Genomic DNA, 19,565 nt, shown 5'->3' on the forward strand with positions numbered 1-19,565 from the left:
CGGCAATTTTACGACTTAAACTCAAAGGAGTTGACATGCCCAAATTATTTGCAATATTATTAATGTATTTTCAGTCTCTTATTTAAGTTTTGTATGTCATGTGTAAATAGTTGGAAAATTAAATTTCCCCACTGAAGGATGAATAAAGTCTTTACCTCTTATCTTTACCAAACGGTTAAATTACTCCATTTATAATCAAGCATTCTCAGTGCTTCCTTTAAAAAAAAAAAAATCTTTGTTCATATTATTTCTCTTTTTTAGGCCACACCAGATAACCAGATTCTGAACCCAGCGTTGCTTCTGCTCATCTAAACAAATACAAGTTAATGTGCCATATTCCTGTTAAATGTCCTGTCCTGTCTGTATTGAATCTTTATATTTTATCCCTATCTGTATCAGGAAAGCACCTTTCTTAACCCAAAGATAGTCTAGGAACTTTCTATTAATTTTATTAAAACTGGTAAGACAGGTGAGACTGTGATGATACTTTATTGATCCGATTATGCCTATCTGCGAATGTCTAAACAATGTAACTGATATTCAATATAGCATACTGCAGGTGTTAACATAAACTGACAAAGTACTCCATACTGCAATAAAAGAACAAAAGCTGTCTGAGAGCTGTGCCCCAGTTTGTCATCACCACAATGTTTGATGTTTTATGAGAGGTAAAAAGACTCGCGACACACAACAAACATACACATATTACACATGCACAGCATTTGCAGCGTTTGCCAGGTGAAGAATAGTTCATACCCCACTTCTTGAATCTTTAGTACACCTACATCTCTATGTAAATAATCTCTGTATAATGTGCTCTCCGTGAAAATACTTAAACTAAGTACAATAAAATATCTCAGCTGTTTTAAGGAAAATGTACATATTTCACCTGAGTGAAATGGAAAAATAACACAGAAGTCTTCAAGTTATATTAGGTAAGACTGTGTTATGATCTTAATGTTCTTTACAAAGGACAAATGCACAATCCTGCATTTCAGTCTAAAAATAAACAAACTATACATCATACAACCATCTCAACAGTATTTACCAAATCACTAGTCTTACCTAGTTTACTGGAATTAGGACTGACTGCAAAAAACATGATTTATGGCTATAAATCTTAATATGGATTTGTTTAAAAAGTGTTGTGATCATGAATCCAGTTTGGGTAAAGTTTGAGATGCTGAAACTCTAAGGCCTTGTCAATGACTCTATATCTTTTGTTTCTCTCCTCTATAAATTAGATTTCTGCCATAAAAAATATTTCATAGACTCTTCACAAATCGACTCCACAATGAACCACATTTACATTCCAACTCCTCTGATCCCTCCTCCACATCTGCAGCTGCTTCATTTTCTCCCTCCCCTTCTGTCCTGGGTACAGCAGATCAGTTTTCCCCTTCCTGGATGACCTGCTCAGCTGCAGGTTGCCATGTTGTGGCGTTATCCCCCTCAGCAGTGGTGGCTGTGGTGTACTGATAGAAGTCGGAGTCTGCCTGAAACATGACCAAGGCCTGTGCTGTGTGGATGCGTACGTGCTGGGCCAGGGAGCTTGCATCCAAGAATTTATCTCCACATGAGTCACAAGCATATAAGATCTGGGTGTTGGGGTCTGAGAACACAACAGAGTTGACAAACATAATCAGATCGTAACTCACAATAATAAATTGTACATTTTCACCATTGAGTTTAAAAGACAAGAGGTTATAATATCATGTCTTTCTTTCTACTGAAGTTGCAGTGTGTAGCAATGTGTCGAGGTTATTGTGAGTCTCCATCTGAAAGTGGCTAGCTGGTTGGTATGCTAACGAAAAAAAGACGTGACAGATGTTGGTGAGTTAAGGAATGAAGTCTGATGCTGAACTTACAACATTTCTTTCAGACTGGTAGGTAAACACCTGCTAATGCTAATGTTAGCTATAGCAAAGTTACAAAGAGCTCCTTTAATGACAAAATTTTATGTAACAATATCAATGATTCCCCCAGCCTACATCTGGTGACTTGGTACAGTATTCATTCCCGAACTTGTAATTTCATTTTTTAATAGTATGAAACTATTCAGCTACAGATGTTTGAGCTCTTACCTGCTTCTTGCACTTTCTCTACAGCTTTGGTGATTTCAGCTTTCAAAGCCTCTGTCTCATCTGCAGATACTGAAGCTGCCACTGGAACCACTGTAAAAAAAAAACACAACACATGACACTTGGTAAACAAACACCTGCCGCTGTCTGAGCCCTTTTGTCCTCCCCAAGCCTCCTTAATTATCTGCTGCATTTATCACATCATCATCAGGATGTTGACATTTCCCCTTTAAATCAATGAACCCATTCTTGAGGATGCTGCCTGACCTGTCAGTTGAGCTACAGCACTGCCCGCCAGGGCTTCGGTTGCCAGAGTAACGATGTCCTCCGTGGTAACAGTAACAATGTTGATCTCGTTGTCAGAGGTGGCCATCGCTGTGCACCCATCAGCCCCTTCGTCTGCGCTGCCCCCGGCTACGACCAGCCGCTTCATGCCGGCCTTGCCCTGGTGGACGGTCTTGACGTGGGAGCGCAGGTTGTCCACGCGGTTGAACCCTCGGCCACATTTATCACACAGGAAAGGTTTCTCCCCTGAGAGAGAGAGTGCAGAGCAGAGCAGCCAAATAAGCAGAGGCTGTGTTTGAACATTTTTAACACAGTTGTTAAGAATATTTTCAGATATTAAAGTCCACCAACTTGTACTTTAATGCATCTTGGGAGCAATGAAAGTATTGTGATCAAAAAGAGAAGATCTCTACCTGACTAAAGATCTATTAAAATCCTGTTACCAGAAACTGTCTGACGGAAATCCAGTGATGTTGTGTCCTTACCTGTGTGTATGATGATGTGCTTCGACAGGTCTCCCACATTGACAAAAGATTTGTTGCACGTCTGACACTTGTGTGGACGGACGTTGTCATGATGCCGAATGTGATTGGCCAGTTGACTGGACTGTACAAACCTGTCCAGAGAGAAACATGAGACACTGCCCTCACCTGGTTTCACCCCAACATTGTTTTTAAAGGGTAATTCTAGAGGTTGTTTATGTTTACGCTTTCATGTACAGTCCACAACTGAACACAACATGTGATCTGTGTTTTCTGCTCCCTATGAAGAGTAAAACCTTTAATCAATATGTTCTCACATTTCTCACAGCTGTTTTCACAGAGACTAGTCTGTTGTTGGTCCACATCTGCTTAATACATGTCAGACTATTTAGCAAAAACAAAGACCGACTCATTTCAAGTCAAAAATTAGTGTTACTATGGTAACAATCCGTGACACCTGCACTACCCAGTAGCTCCCAACAACCAAAAACTGGAAAACATGGCTCACAATTTGTGAATTGGTAGTGACTTTATGTCGAGATCAGATTTTTCTTTTTGTTTGTTTCAGTCTTGACTGAATTTCCAAAGTAAAACATCCTTGTAACTGGTAAATGGAGCTCAACTGTTGGTTGTGGTTCCTTGTTCAGTTGTTCTTTATTATCGAAGAAAGTCTTAATTTACCCAGAATTCATTGTACAACAGTCTGCTTTAAGATAGTCGAGAACTAAAATGCTTTGTCTGAAGTCTGTATCTAAGCCACAGTCAAATTATTATTATTATTACAGTTGTCACTGTCCTGCCAAACAAACCTTTTGCCGCAGCGGTCGCACACATAGGGTTTTTCTCCTGTATGCTGTCGGACGTGAGCGATAAGGGAGCTGGCCTGGGTGAAAGCTTTGCCGCAGATCAGACAGACGCAGGGCTTTTCTCCTGTAACACATTCATAATCGTCTCATGAGATGTAGATCAAAGTGATAATGTGACAATGTGTGTTGCCGTCATGTTCCAGTGTCCACCTGAACACTGTGGGAGTGAGTACCTGTGTGGATGCGTTCATGACGTTGCAGAGCTCCAGGGTCACTGAACGCTCTCTGACAGTGCACACAGATGTAGGGTTTCTCTCCACTGTGAACCCGCAGGTGTCTCTTCAGATTTCCTAAAAGGCAGACAGAGGTCAAAGGTCAGACCAAATGCTTCAAAGTAAAGAAACAAATTCACAAGTCAACTACTGAACGACAAAACACAGAAACTCAACGCAAAAAAGTGCTCCAGATAAAATGTTCTTTGAATAGTAAATACTGTATTAACACTAAAACAATCAGGGAGTGATCATATAGAAGCTTGTAAGTTACATGTCTGTCAACTGTAGTTCTTCAAACACCGACAACGGCTTATTTATTTTAACTGAGGTCATGTGATGAGAGTGCAGCTGCAAGTAACGAGTGATTTTATCTTGACTTAAATCAATCTGTTGAATCAAAAAACTGCACAACTAACGGAAGAGAAAAACCAGAAAATCAGCTGAGACCTGAGAACAGTTTGCTTTCATGTCATACCTTTCATCACTCAGTCATTACTAATCTACAACCTTTAAATCATAGTTGGAAATTAATTTTCTGCCTAACGGCTAAAAAAAATTATCTGATTGGAGTTGGACAAATAAAGTCCCAACTTCTGCATCAGAATAATTTGGACAGTATCCTGCACATTAAAAATGTTCAAAAGTAATGCTGAAATAAAGGAGAATTCGGTGAATATGTTGTCTTTCATAAAACTAACAGAGCATGAAATTTCCTTTTTGGCTGGAATTTCCCTTCCGAATGAATGACTGATTGTTCAGTCAGATGTGAGTTTCTTGTACATAGAGGATCTGGTGTTACCAACTCAGCTGGTTGTCTTTAGATTTGGAGCCTTTTTTCAAACAGTCTGGGCATAAACCTGGTTAAAGGACCAGGGCTGAGGGCTCAGACCTACACTTCTTGTTACAGTCAGTCTACCAAGCCACTCTGGTACTGCAGGGAAGAGGAGGAGCACCTCCAATACACTGAGCGCTGCCTCCATTACTGGAAATAAACTACTTTGATTTCGATTACATGTCTCATTATTACTAAAGGAGGCAGAGGAAGAACGAAACACAAGACACAACAAGCAGGGAGGAGGAAGAAAATTCAATTAATCAATTAGTCTATTACTTATTGCAGGTGAGGTCTCAGTTCAGTCTGAATCTTTAATTCACCTGTTTGATGATTGTCAGATGATTTTCTTGTTATAAAATCAGCATTTGATCTTAGGTGTCGAGTTTTGTACCAATTTTTTTTTTACCTAATCTTTCGAAGAATATACCCCATTTGTTCCGTGCTCCTATTTATATTTAATTTCTGCTAACAAATGAACTGCTTCAGCATATTTCAAATCAGAAGTTAGAACAGCAATAAGCCAGACATGGTCCTCTTACCTGAAGTGGTAAACTGTTTGCCACATTCTTTGCACTTGAGAGGCCCGTCTGTAATGTGGATTTTCAAGTGAGCCTTCAGATTCCCGATCTGAAGAGGAGAAACAACACTTGGTTTAAGGTTTGCTGTCAATTAAAACTAGAATTAAAGTTATTAAAACACCTCTGAGCATCGTAAAAGCTGTTCACTAACAAATCATCACCTGGTTGAAGCGTTTCTCACAGTGCGGACACTTGTTGCCTTTTTCTGTGTCGTGTGTCTCCAGGTGTCGCATCTTAGCGGTGGGGTCGGAAAACGCCTTCTCGCAGTAGTCGCAGTGATACGGCTTCTCGCCGCTGTGGACCAGCTGGTGGCGCTTCAGGTTTCCAGATGTGGTGAAGAGCTTGCCGCACACGTCACAGCTGTAGCGAGCTTCGCCTGTGTGCCGCTTGCGGTGCAGGTTGAGCAGGCTGATCTGACGGTAGCTCTTCCCACAGGTGGAGCAGCAGTATGGCTTCAGCGGGCTGAGGGGGGGGAAACAATTCAGTATGAGCTCAGCAGCCAGGGGTGATTGGCTTAATGTCTCTGAATAAGACGAGAGATTCACCTGTGTGTCTTTTCGTGGGCTTTGCAGGCTGCAGGATCTGAGAAAGCCTTGTTGCAGTCTCGACAGCTGAACGGCTTCTCTCCTGTGTGAATCCGCATGTGTCTCTTGAAATTACCAGTGTGGGTGAATTTCTTGCCGCAGTCCTGGAGAAAAGAAAAAAGCCAAGCAGGAGTGAGCTGAGCAACATTTGCACAAGCACTCCCAGCATAACCGGTATTTCTATATTTGATGCAAACACGCGCAGCTTTTTAAACAATTCTGTTCATTAAGCACAACCGTCTCACCTCACATTTGTGTGTCACGGAGCTGTACGACTTTGACTCGGAGCGGCTGCTCATTGACGCCGCCTGACTTTGTCTCCCATCTCTCTCGCTGCCTGAATCGACTCCCTCAGCGTCCTGGTCGACGTCAGCATCATCCTCTCCAGCCTCTTCTTCATCTTCATCTTCATCTTCATCATCAGCTCCCTCGTCTTCAGCCTCCATGGAGTCGTCCTCCTGGTCCTCCTGGTCCTCCTGGTCCTCCTGGTCTTCGGCCACTTCTGCAGGCTCGGCCGCCTTCTTCTCAGGTTTAGTTTTTGATGTGCCTTCATCTTCTGAGTCGTTGTCTATGAAAATGACAAGAGAGAAAATAATACAATCTTTCTCACCCGTGCATTTGTGCATCTAGAATCAGTCTAGAAACAGCAATGGCTTTAAAAGTAAGATCTCTGTACAGACAAACATCTTACTGGTAACTGAAAAGTTCTAATAAATTCAGTGCTAAACTAGAATCACCGCCTTGTGTTTCCTCCACCAAAGAGCCAGGTTGCAGGAAATGTGTTTTTGATCAGTGAAATTCACCTTTGACTATTTGGAAATAAAGTATCATCACTCTGTTTTACCCTTACAGACATTTGAGTTAAACTGTGACATTCGGTAATTCATAAAATTAATTTCTGAACTATGGCCAAAAACGTCTTTTTTGAGGCTGCAGTGACCTTGAACTTGAACCACTTAATTCTAATCTGTTCATATTTGACTCCAAGTGAATGTTTGTGAGAAATCTAAACAAATCCCCTCAAGCTGGTCTTGAAATATCACATTCAAGAGGCCAAAACTGTGTTTTCACCTTTGACTTTTGACCACCAAAGTCCAATCAGTGCATCCTTCAGCCAAAATGAATGTTTGTGCAAGATTTAAGGGAATTCCCTGAAGGTGTTATTGACATATCACCTGCATGTGAATGGACAGACAACCTGAAGGTGCCTCTGGCTGTTGGCTGGGGCTGGAGCAGAGGCATAACAATCCTGAATATTTCTGTTTGATGCTAAATATAGTTCATCAACAGTGTAAGTAACTGTGACTGTTCTGGCTGATAAAGTTGTGCAACAGCTAATCCCCCAAGCCATCAGAGCTGTGAACGCTCGCCACATGCTGCCCCCCATCCTTCCCCCCACACACACTGTTTACACACACATACACCTGCACTTTCCCCAACTAATTGCAAGGAACAACTGGCACACTTTATTTTTAATGTATTTTATCAATTTTTATTTATTTTATTTTTCTTTCCTAATTGGAATTGCTGCTGTCTTTTTTTTTTTTTTTTAGAATTATTGTCTTGTCTTAAATGTGTCTCCTTTTTTATATGTGTCCAGCAAACAATATGACATTGGGAGAACGGCTTCTCGCTCCCATGTGTAACGAGGTTTTTCATGGAAGTGACAATAAATTGAATTGAATTGAAATAGTGTAAATGTACTAAGTCCTCTCACCCGGTGGGAAGTTTCGTTTTGGAGGTTTTCTGATTCTTCTCCCTCGGGAGCTCATGTAGGACGAGCTGCCACCAGATTTCAGCTGTGACTCTGTGAATAAATATAACAATCAACACTTAGTTGTCACAGACACCGATAAATAACTTCCACACTTAGTTTCTCTGAATAAGGACTTACTCGGAGTGTAGTCAGAGTCAGAGGGGTCATCGTGAAACACGGGTGCATCTTGTTCCTCACTTCCTCCTTCCTTCTTCACAGCTGTCTTCTTCTGAGCAGACGGGGGGGTTGTCTTGGGAGGTCGTCCTCGGCCCGAGTTGGTCTTGGCCGGGCTGGCCTGAGGAGCAGCCTCTTGTGTTTCGGTGCAGGCGTCTTCATCTACATTGTCCTGATTCTCTTCAGACGGTTCATCTTCGATGGGAGCGCAAGAAGGACTCTCCTCCACCGGTGATGCCTCCTCTGTCGGGTCGCCTGCCGGCTCCTCTTTCTGCTCCTTTTCACCTGTTTTTTCCTCTGGGTTGTTGAAGGAAAAACAGAGAAGTGGATTCTTTGTTTTAATAGAATATGGTGAATAATCACTGAGCTTAAAACATTGGATCTTAAACAGGCTAATATAATAGCATGTATTGAAATCATAATGTAACACTGATCAAAAAGATCAATAGCACCAGGGAATTTAATATCAACTCAATGTAACAAAAACTCAACCAATATGAATTCAGGCCTCTGACTATTTGCAGTAGCAGCAACAAACAATTGAAAGAGCAGAAATACATTTTTTCACTACCATCACAGACATAGGCCACCTTGTGCAGTAGAAGACATTAGATTGTTGAGATAAATTAATTCTTAATAACCAATGGGTGATTAACCTTATCTTTCTAAACCAGCATCGAATTACTGAGCCAGTTCAGGACTTCAAATTGAGGACACAGATCACAGTCAAGTTGATGACTGATGTCAAGTTCACAGTCATGAAAACCTTTGTTCAGAGGAGACTTACCAACAGTGAAATCCAGTGTTATGACTGAAGGAGCTGGATTTGCCATTGACTGGTATGCAGAGCAGGCATTTACAATTTCTTGCATTTGAAGAAAATTTGCAACAGCGAGCACATCTTCTACATTCTGTGGACTTAAAGTCAGCTTGGCTGTGTACATGAACTCTAGGACCTGTCCCAAACCTGCAACAATAACCAAGATAGACAGCAGAAATATTAAAGTGTTAATGATGGTGTGTATAATCAAATAAAATCAAATATAGTACATACTATGAATGTATACAAATGTGTGTCCACAGCCAGAGTGACACCTACCTGCTGCATTGCTGATATCCAGATGCACCACATCTTTCTGGTCTAGGAAGAGCGTGCGGAAGTAGATACTGCAGGCGGCCAGCACAGCTTTGTGGGCCTTGAAGTCCACCCCGTCCACGACAAAGGTACAGTCACACAGCAGGCCCTGTGTGCGTTGGCGATTAAGCTGCTCAAGAACCTTCCCACTGTGCCACGGGAACTCCATCGCCCTGATGATGTGAGGATGGGAGAAGAGGTTTGGCCACAGGTACAGGCTCTAAGAGTCATTGACAAGTGAGAGGTCATATGTGGCACATCAGGGAAAGTTTCAATGGCAAATAGTGGTGGTCTTTTATTCATCAATATCCATCCATATAATTCAGCTGACCGACCAGAGCAACTGGTTCAAAAGACCTAAGAATATTACATGAAAAAAGGTAAATATCAGCCATTAAAAACCAAATGTCGTACCAACATTCATAAAACTGCAGACTACTAAAACTGTAGCCAGGTAAGAAGCCAATACATCACAACAACACTATTTCTAAGTGTTTTTATGATGGCACATGGGAATATTTATTCCCACCTAAAAATATTGCTGAGAACAACAGGGTAACTTTATCCTATTGATATGCCAACTGTTTATTATGATTTTTTTAAGGGGGGAAATGAGTTATAATGCACTGTACAATGCAAACTGTATTTTTTTTTTCATGTCCTGCTTTGTGTTAATAAAAAAGTCAATCAAGTGCTTTATTTTGTTTATCTGGTCATATGTGAGTGAGGGTGAATGGCAGAAGTGTTTACCCTACTAGGTATGGGGCTCCTTTTCCCAAAGCAGACTGGATTTCAGTCCCAAACTGAGCTTCAACAACAGTCCAACACATCACTAGTGTTAGCTCGTCTGATATATAAAATATTCTGCTCCTAGGATGGGGAAATAGCTCATGGCTAGCCAGCTTAACAAGTGGCGAATTCAAGCACAATGACACAAGCATAACCTCACTAATTGTCCCAATCTTAAACACCATTCAAATGTTTTATGATAGGAGATCGCTTGGTTTGACGGTGCAATACATCGATTACAATTCCTCCATCCTTGCAGCTTTGTTATCAGGGATTAATTTAGCATGCCTTGACATGCATGTAATGCAGGGACAAGATGGCGGCCTGAGCACTCGGGCCCGTCTCCATCCGCCGCTCTTCTCGCTGCTCGCTGCCTCTCGGAGCTGCGTGGAAGCGCCATTTTAGTGTAAACTAACTCCGGGTTTACCTCCTTGTTGTGTCGTCTCCTCTCCGGGTTCAAACTGTTCCGGCCGGGCGGTATTTACGAGTCTTTGACCGAGTTAACAAAAACAAACCCAATCGAGTTTTTCGGTGATCGATCCTTCCCCGCTGACTCCCTCCACCGCCATCTTCCTCTCTCTGATCGATTGATAGGGACCGTCCGGATGTGTCGCAAGAGCACGCGCAGTGTGGTGATTACTTGCTAAGCTGACGGTGACCGCGTGGGGGCGTCATCGAGCCACGTGCTTGTTGGTTATCATATTGAAAGTGCATGAAGGGGACACAATATTAACATTAGATGTAATTAAACTGATTTAGATATAAAATTAAACTAAATCCTCAGAATCACTTCCTATATCATTTTATAATCATTCATAACTAACAATACTATAATAACAATATAATAACAGCAATCAAAATAATTGATTAGTATGAAAATAATAATGATCCTATGACCTCAGTTAGATACATAGTACATCATTGAACAGCTGAGTAAATTACAGCTACATAAGAAAGACTTCTACATTATTTCTGCTTGAATGGTGCCTTTGTTAACGTTGTCTCAAAAGCACCACATTCGCCTCATAAATGCTTCAACACACAAAAGAATGAATAGAAGCACCTTCCATCCTCTGAAAGAAACTGAATGTTGCTGTATTTATATTGATTTTGATGGTCACATCTTTGATGCTGCATTTTCATCTGGATGTATGTTAAAGCAAACAGAAAAGATACAAAATAAACTGAATATGGGGCTATAGGATTTGGGCTCTGTCAAATTCCTAATTCCTAATCATGTTTAATGGATTGTTTTTATTTTGCATACTTACTTTCTCTTTATTAGGTTTCAAAATTAAAGTCTGACTATCTATAAAGACAATTCCCTATATGGCAGGAACACAAAAATATTCAAACTGTTATTACACAGTTGGCCTTGGAGAGCAACCTTTTAAAAGTACGGACTATGAAATACTAGCATATTACAGGGATTGTGTTGTGACCTTCTAAAACTGAATGCAGTATTGAAATGAGTTGTAAATGGAAGATAGGGAGCACTGATTTTACTGCTAGTTTTTACTAATTGTCCCCAATTAGAACATCTAAATTAAAACATACATTTCTTCCCTTTATAGTTTTATTGATGTTTAAATTCTCAGATAAAGTAACTCAAAGCCCATAGGCTACATGAGATTGAATAGGAATCAACAGGCTCACACAGATCAGTTTATTGTCAAAGAAGTATTTTATTCACACTAAAAATAATATACAATAAATTATCATTAATGAGAAATCATCAATTTTAAAGTTGAGAATTAAGTTTTAGAACAGGGGTGAAGCTGTGGACTGATTGGTTAATTGCAATGTGTCTGTGTCTTGTGCAAATGCTTGTACATGTCCCATCTCCATATCTATATCCCCATGAGTGGTGAACTAACTCAGAATATGAATTAGCAGCAGCAGGCGTTGTTGCTGCCATGGTGGGAGGACGTGGCGTGTTTCATAGAGCACAGCATTGACGCTCTGTGTTTCATGTAAAATGGTTTCAGTAAAGTGAGGAAAGAGAGGAAGTAGCATTGAAAATAAAAATAGAAAACACAGGATATCAAGTGAAAGTCGTTGCTCCCTAGATCTTGATCTCGGTGCGGAAGGTCTGTACGAGCTCGTGTTTGGCCGGGTGTCTCCGTGCCCGGACTGTTAGGGTGCCCTCCACGCCCAGTGATGATGTCACCGAGGTGGGATCCACATCCTCAGGTAGCTGGCACTTGTGGGTGAATGTGTTCATCACCGAACCGTCCTGGGCCAACTGTCAAGAGAGGAATATAAGAAATGAAATCCCATGTTTCTGGCAATGCGACGACTTAGAAACTCAACTGTTTTAACACCCCTGAGACACGCAGTATGTTAGCAGTGTAAGTCAGATGGAAAGCCGCCCACCTTCTCTGCACGGACTTCGATCTGGTTGTTGGACGTGGTGACGATGACGTCCTCAGGAGAGAAGTCTCGCACGTCCACTGTGAACTGGTACGAATCCCCGAGAGTTTTAATATTTCCAGCTCCACCTGAAAAGATGAGATGGATGATGTTTGACCTCAGGAGGAAACTTAAGCTTCATTTCTGTCTTTGTCAATAATATTTTTACATTTCATTACCTACTGCTGTTACTGAGCTTAACTCACATCAATGTGCTCTGATAATTACAGCAACAGGTGCAGGTTCATCAAGGACTCGTATAGACTCTAACAGGCTCTTAATTTACAGTGTTATTGAGAAAACTGCACTTAATTTTATTAATTTTTTTTTTTTTTTTTTGATAGTAGGATCCTGCTGACTGGTATATATTTATGCTAGAATTCAAGCATAATTCAGATTCATTATTTTGGGGTTTTACTGGGTCTTTTTTTTTTCTTTTTTCTTTTTACAATGGTTGAACATCTGTTGATAGTAAGTCATTTTAAGCCTCAACACATTTGGATAAAACAGTTTTCATTTGTTTAAAGTGTCATTAAACCCCATGAAAACAAAAAATATAATAAGCCATCTGTGAACTTCCCTTAGCTTCTGTTGATTTACTATAGGCTGGAGCTCAGACATCACTTTTGAGTGATTTCAGCATTTAGCATTTAGCAAGACAAACAAATTTCTCTTTTTACTTTTTGTAACTTTAATTTAGGAAAACCTTGTGTCTCCCTTATTTCAACTTTTGATTTTTGCTTTCTTTTATGTTTGTTTTAGCCACTTGGGGGTAGTATAACGATCCAAAACAACAGTTAAACGTACATAATACAGTGGACACACACTGTACACGGTATTACAACCCTATTTTAAAATAATGAAGAATAGGAAACAAGCTTATTTATACATTTCACCTGCCATGGAGAAAAAACTTTCACTGGGAGTCATTTCTGTCCACAAGATGAATGGAATCCTTCATTGACATTTCCATTTGCTGCTTTTGCTCCTCTACTAGCTACTTAATAACATATAAATAATAATATATACGGGATAATCCTGAATCAGGTCTCATCACCAGCTGATTGAGGTGATTCAGTCAATTCCTCAAACTTCTCAATGTCCACACTCAACAACACCAACAAATAGAATTTAGAGTTGTTACAATATGTCAAATGTCCCATAAATCTAATACTCTCGTATCTTTTAATTCTTGTTTGTTTTGGTTTCCACCAGTTTCTGATGAAAATCTGGTTCTTTAGCTGCTTTACTGTTTTCATTAGGCAGCTGCTAACTTTGTCTGCCTTCTGCACTTAAACAGGCAGTATGCACTTCATTTAAAAGAGCTTTGGAGGTTTGGGTTATACAAAAAAAGTCACCACTTGGATTTAACTAAGCTAATAGGTAAGAGCCTCCCATTGGATAATGACTGCATGGATGATTATGTTTCAGCTGTTAACAACTTATTTACCCCAAACTGATGCAGCCTCATTTCATAAACAACCATGTCGGAAGACACATCCTATGATCGTGGAGAATATGTTAATCTGTTTCAGAAGGGTCAAATTATTGGCATCAAGCAAATAAAACATCTAAGGAGATTGCTGAGACAACTAAAGTTGTGTTAAGAACTGTCCAACGCATTACTGAAAACTGGAAGGATAGTGGGGAACCATCATCTTCAAGGAAGAAACGTGGTCCAATGTGGCCACATAGTTCATATCTTAACCCATCGAGAATCTTTGAAAAATTAATGCAACTCTGGACGGAAATAAATGTTGTGACATTGCAGAAGCTTATTGAAACGATGCCACAGCAAATGCATGTTGTAATCAAAGCTAAAGGCGTTTTTTTTGGATGGGCAGTTTATGTTGCATATCTGCAGCTTTGAGTGATTTTTATCTGCGGCTTTGATCTTTACTTAAAATGTAAATATTGACATAAAAGAGTTGATGATGACTTCACAGGCTGATGCATCTGTTTGTCTCTGGTGATTCTGAGCTCAATGCAGAATTACATAAACACATGACCTCACACAGACTGGAAAATGAGTGTGTGAGACACTTCGGGGGCAGGTTAACTTGATTATGTGACATCATTCCTACTGTGTGTGTGTACGCTGGTCACCGGGCAACCATCTGGTCATTCCTTACGCAGGCGTCATCCCAGATACTCGATGTGTGAAGTCACACTGCTGGCAGACAGTCCAGCCTTCCCTGAGCTGCGTGCATGCATGTGTGTGTAAGTGTGTGGGTTTTCCCTTTTAGCTGCACCTATGGGAAACCAACCACGGTTCCCAAAACAAATCCACTAAGCTCCTGACACATGGAGCACATGGAGTCTGAGCCCATTTAAAGTTCAGATGTCAGATGTTCACACGTCTGTGAGCCGTCATCATCTCCACACATCAAGAGCCTGAGGATGAATGTGAATGCACATGGTAATGTGCTTTTCAGACACACAAATCCCAACAACCCTGAGACATAAAAATGACCAAAAAAGAAAAAAATCAGCATGTCTTCTTTCATACGTCTGTTTTTAGTCTGTGGTTACACCATCCATCAGCCCTGCGACTACACTCTCACTCCCTTTGCCTTTTAACGCCGTCCTGTGTGTCGTCTCCCTCCTCTGAACCGTCGCCTCCGACATGTTTTATAAGGAGAAAAACGGCATGCCGCAGACAAATGGCTTCCAAGCAGAGAGATGCATCAACTTCACACTCGAACCTGTCACTTCAGCCATTATTTTTTACACCACTTGTACACACAGAGACCTGAGATTTACTTCCAACTTACTGGAAAACCCCAAGGCGTCGCTCCCAGGCCTCATGAAGGAGCCAAAGTCGTCGGCGAACAGTCCCCGGCTTTTCTCCATGTATGGGTTACCAGAAGAGGACGAGGTCGACGAGGATGATGAGGATGAGGTCTGGTGGAAACTGCGCTCCGATCGATAGGCAGAGGAGTTGGTCGCACTCATGGATGGCTGTGAGTGCTGGGTGAGGTAAGAGGAGGAGAGTAAGGGGGAGAGATGAGGGAGGCGGAGAGAAGTGGTGGCTCCTCTGGGAAACTTCCAAAGCCTTAAATGTTAGAAGTGAAACCCAGAGTTCCTCTGACCTCCTTTTCCTCTCTATTTATTTCTTCTTTTCTTGTTTCTATCTGGTGAGATAACTGCCCCACTGTCCGGCAGCCTCTCACACGCTTATATACTGCAGGGTCCCTTGCATAGGGGGGAGGTGGGCACGTGTGTCACAGCTCACTGGGAAAGGCTAATAATGTTCTATATTTATCATGAGATGCACGGGAGTGATGGAGAGAAGGGTCTGTGGTTGGAAAAGTTCTGGGCATGAAGGGCCCTGAGGTTATGAGCAGGAGAGAGAGAGAAGAATTGACGGAGAGAGGTAGAGAAAGAGCAGAGAGGGAGGCGGAGGGGGGGCAACAGTTGTCATTCCAAACACACCATCCCTGAAATAGCCTCCCTCTCCTCTCTTTACCTCCCCCTGCACTTCCATTTCTCCATCTGGCAGCTTCCTTTGCTTTCTTAATATTAAGTGCCACGTCTTTGTCCTGAAACTGGATCCTCACATGGTTCTGCCATTAAACGTCTCGCTGGCCGATGTTTTCACAGCGTGGTCTCAGCTCATTAGGGAGATTTGTGATCTGTTTATTAATTTAATCTTAATCTTTCCGAGCAGCCGACGACTCGCCGGGTGGAAAATGTTGTTTTCTGTCCCGCTGAGCTGGATGAAGGGAGGTGAAGGAGTGAATTGAAAAGTTGTTTCTTATCTCAGAGGATAAGAACAGAACAAAACAAAGATGGAAAGAATGTGGTTGAAAACAAAGCCATCAGCAGGGGCAGGGGTCTTAGTAGTGACATTGCTTTGTGGCTATTAATATCTGCATGGAGAGCTGGTGATTACAGACCACTGCTCTCCTCTGTTGTTAGTGCTGCTGATGGCACATGTACAGGCCACACCAGTGTATGTGTTATCATGACATTCAGGTATTTGCCCTCTGCTTTGTCTTTGCACATGATCTGTATGACACATGGAACACACACAGCTATCATCCCTAAAGTGCAATAAAAACACATACAGACTGGGCTGCCAACTTCACTGTAAACTTAATTATCTTGTTTAAAAAGTTATTTAGATTTGAGTTCAGGGTGTATTCTTAAATTGATTGCCTTTTATGCCTCAGATGGTCAGGAAGTCCCTACATTAGATAGAGTATCAATCCGGCAACGTATTAAAAAATAAATACATTTTAATGTGATGGCTATATAAAGTACCAGGAAATGAAACATGGACTTTCACTGCTCAAACTTCTGTGACACATTACAGACATCATTGGCCCACTTCAATGTGCAAACAGCTGTTTTAAGATGTATGTCTTCAGATTAAGGTTTAAGATTAAGATAAAGTTCTGGGTTTAAGTCTATTTCAAAGATTGGCCAACTTGTTTCAAGTAACAGCATCATTAAACTTAAACTTAAAGGGATAGTCCAACATTTTTTGTCGTAGTGCTAGGTACCTTTAATTATCGGTGCACGGTACAGGTCCCCTGTCCCTCATCAAACTCATCAAATACACAATCCAACACCTCCAAAACGCTCTTGTGGACAAGTTGTGACCTACGCATTCACCACGCTATGAAATAATAATGTAACATTACGAGATGGAGTTGTTTTTAGATGATTAGTAAGATTACTATTTCTAGACCGAACCAACTTATTCCAAGATTTACTGTCTAGTGGAATAACCTTGTTGCATGGACAGATAATTTAGCTGATAGTCTTTTTCTTCGCAAAAAGTTATGTTTTGGAGCCTGATGTTTGAGAGGTTACCCAGCGTTACACGTCAGACCAAACAGTCGTATGTGCTTCCAGTCTTATCAGTAAAAAGCTCAAAGCCCCTGCTGAGGATCTAAATCCAGCCCAGCAACTCACCAGCTCCCTGCCAGAGAACGAACACACAGACACACGCACACACACAGCTCCCTGGTAACAGAGTAATATTGTTTGTTCATACCTCTAATGGGGCAAAGCCAGTGGCTGTCTGCACATGTGCTTTCAAATGTCATTTGTTTATTACTGTAATCCCTCAACTGTGTTTTAAGTAGTGTGTGTTTTTTAAGAAAGGGTCAAACTGGTCTTAGTTCAGAGAACCGTATCTTTTTTTAAATATAATTTTGCAGGGAAATAAAAGTAATTTATCAAACCAGTGGCTCATAACTCATGGAGCTTAGGAGTTGCAATTTAAATTTGAGAATGAGTATAAGAGAGATAAAAGTTTCAGACAAAGAAAACATTGTATAAATGTTAAGTTTTTTATTATTATATTTTACTTTTTTTTGTGCTTCAACTGCTTTTTGGCATTCGAGTACAAAGACTGCAACTTTGGAAAACGCATGCGTCGGACCCGGCTAAAGAATAATGCTAAGCTAACGGTACATATTTGCAATAATATCTAAATCATGTGATATTGGCATTATAAACCAAACCAACTCAGCTTATTTTCAAACGCAACAGGTGTCAGGTAGCCATCTTCACAACATCTAAAGTCACGAAGCACTGAGCTAAAGCGCCCCAGTTGGGTCCATCACCTTTTTGTATCCCCAAACACACTTCTGTTGTGTTGTGAGCTTTTGCAGTTTTTGTATACGTTGTCAAATCAAAGTTTTCTGAATTTGTCGCAATGTTGCAAAGTCTGGATCAATCAGCAGGTGTTATAGCTACTGACATGTGATTGTATCCTAAAATACTGTGCACAGGTGAAATAAGAAGCTTTCACACTACTACTTATTTCACAGTGAGCTATACAAATACATTTTATTTGCTTATACCGTATGTCTAATCACAAATTATATAGTCTTTCCTCTTTGTAAAAGACTGCATCTTTTCCCCACAGGTATCTATGTTCAGATGAAACAGGAAAAAACAAGGTATAAAAAATGTATTTCTTTAACTCATTAACATTATGCAACATGAGATAGATCTTCAAAATCTAATGGTTTCTTCTTATACATGGAGTCAAATAATGTATTTTTTAAATGAAGAAAATACTGTAGGCAGCGTTATCTCATCGAGATGTTGCTATCAAGCCAAAAATCAATCAGGCGGCTGCTGTTGGAGATAAGTGATGGGGAGAGTGATAGCAGGGAGGGGGTGGAGCTCTAGAGGAGAGGAACGGGACAGAGGGGATGAGCATCGATGGGTGCGATGACAATAGCTGGACATCGATGAGAGACTGTCAGATGGAGTAGTGATAGGAAACGACTGAGGAGAGGTGAACTATGGGAGGATAGAGAAAAGCAGGGAGAGACACAACAGAACGATATTCTAGTCTGAGAGTCAGTCTAATATTGGAGTGTTAGTCCACACAGTTAAGTGCATTTAAGTAAACAAACAAATTAAGAGAACCTCTCCTCTGATTGGCTGACTGTTTTTGAGTGGCATGTGGTCGTGCCAATCACAGGCAAGTAACTGAAACCTAAGCTGCATTCATAAAAATTGAAAAAAAAAAAACAACCAGAGACCTCCCCAAGCACGAAAAAATAACCAAAATCACGTTTTTCATGCCATGGGGCCTTTAAACAAATAATCTACTGTAAGAGGAATAAAGATGACATGATTCCCTTTCATGCTCTTGTCCAGATCTGACACTTTTAATAATCTCTCTCTCTATTTGGGCTGACCCGAAGCTATTTATTGATTGGCGGATCTGATTGGTGTGAGCACAACTTCAAAGACATGCATCACAGTCTTTTTAAAGCATCCCCAGTGTTTTCCACCGTATGGCCCTGATACAGTGTGTCGGTCGAAATGAATGAAGGATAACTAAAGATACTCATAAGTGCAAATACGCCTATTTAACTGAATTTGCATTGTAGGCTACTGATTTAATTACATTCATTTACAACATTTATTAATTCTCCTGCTCTCATGGTGCCATGTTCATTCTCATCATGTTCTCTAATAATATTTACATATTTATTCATATTCTGATATAATTCCTCCCAGATGGAAAGATTTGATGAAAACTGACAGAATTTGTTTGTACAGTCGGTGCCTTTCTCTGGTGCCACATGAAGTTATTTAATGACCTGGGGGGGAAAGACTAATCGCAATTGTTTTGTCAAGCTCCATTTTTAGCAGCTACCCTCTCCATCGCAAGAATTACCCTCCCCCTCCCCAATCTCCGCCTGCAGCCAATGCGCTGCTGCGATCCAGTTTTCCCGTCCATGTCATTTAAGTCTTAAAAGGCTTTGGCTGTGGATGCTGGACTCTCCAGTCCAGGGTAATGTAAGCAGAGTGGAGAACTCATTGTCAACAAGTAAAGTGATGCCAGTGTGTACTTAATTAAAATCTTTTAGGTGCAACATCACACGCATCATTTT

The 19,565-nt window shown here is 40.9% G+C and overlaps 2 protein-coding genes across 3 annotated transcripts; both read right to left on the reverse strand.

Annotated features, from left to right (window-relative positions):
* Window positions 1-760: 760 nt before the first annotated feature.
* zbtb17 (zinc finger and BTB domain containing 17) lies at window positions 761-10,406 on the reverse strand. Of its 2 annotated transcripts, none has more exons than XM_085781307.1 (15): window positions 10,208-10,406; window positions 8,956-9,164; window positions 8,644-8,823; window positions 7,821-8,153; window positions 7,644-7,733; window positions 6,172-6,494; window positions 5,888-6,030; window positions 5,504-5,804; window positions 5,304-5,391; window positions 3,888-4,004; window positions 3,658-3,778; window positions 2,852-2,982; window positions 2,349-2,612; window positions 2,085-2,174; window positions 761-1,612 (listed from the first exon to the last, which is right to left on the reverse strand). In XM_085781307.1, exons 2-15 carry the CDS (start codon window positions 9,158-9,160, stop codon window positions 1,389-1,391), a joined length of 2,610 nt encoding a protein of 869 aa, XP_085637433.1. In that variant the 5' UTR covers window positions 9,161-9,164; window positions 10,208-10,406; the 3' UTR covers window positions 761-1,388. The 2 variants fall into 2 exon arrangements, with proteins under 2 accessions (XP_085637433.1, XP_085637432.1); XM_085781306.1 differs by having other exon boundaries at window positions 8,956-9,211; window positions 10,208-10,377.
* Window positions 10,407-11,445: 1,039 nt separating this feature from the next.
* On the reverse strand, window positions 11,446-15,345 carry hspb7 (heat shock protein family B (small) member 7). The gene is made up of 3 exons (XM_085781308.1): window positions 14,967-15,345; window positions 12,157-12,281; window positions 11,446-12,025 (listed from the first exon to the last, which is right to left on the reverse strand). Exons 1-3 carry the CDS (start codon window positions 15,145-15,147, stop codon window positions 11,846-11,848), a joined length of 486 nt encoding a protein of 161 aa, XP_085637434.1. The 5' UTR covers window positions 15,148-15,345; the 3' UTR covers window positions 11,446-11,845.
* Window positions 15,346-19,565: the final 4,220 nt, after the last annotated feature.

This window comes from Trachurus japonicus, chromosome 7, assembly GCF_045865225.1.
Source record: "Trachurus japonicus isolate A0001 chromosome 7, Traja_1.0".
In the NCBI taxonomy this organism is placed as follows: Eukaryota; Metazoa; Chordata; class Actinopteri; order Carangiformes; family Carangidae; genus Trachurus; species Trachurus japonicus.

What these genes read in the sequence shown, in the direction of transcription:
- hspb7 (XM_085781308.1), bottom strand. Translation starts at nt 15,147, where the DNA reads ATGAGTGCGACCAACTCCTCTGCCTATCGATCGGAGCGCAGTTTCCAC. An exon ending in CGACGCCTTGGGGTTTTCCA is followed by an intron (nt 12,282 to 14,966) that starts GTAAGTTGGAAG and finishes TCATCTTTTCAG; the next exon opens with GTGGAGCTGGAAATATTAAA. An exon ending in TCGAAGTCCGTGCAGAGAAG is followed by an intron (nt 12,026 to 12,156) that starts GTGGGCGGCTTT and finishes CTCTCTTGACAG; the next exon opens with TTGGCCCAGGACGGTTCGGT.
- zbtb17 (XM_085781307.1), bottom strand. Translation starts at nt 9,160, where the DNA reads ATGGAGTTCCCGTGGCACAGTGGGAAGGTTCTTGAGCAGCTTAATCGC. An exon ending in GCCCACGAAAAGACACACAG is followed by an intron (nt 5,805 to 5,887) that starts GTGAATCTCTCG and finishes CCCCCCCCTCAG; the next exon opens with CCCGCTGAAGCCATACTGCT. An exon ending in CAAACAGTTTACCACTTCAG is followed by an intron (nt 4,005 to 5,303) that starts GTAAGAGGACCA and finishes TCTGCCTTTTAG; the next exon opens with GAAATCTGAAGAGACACCTG.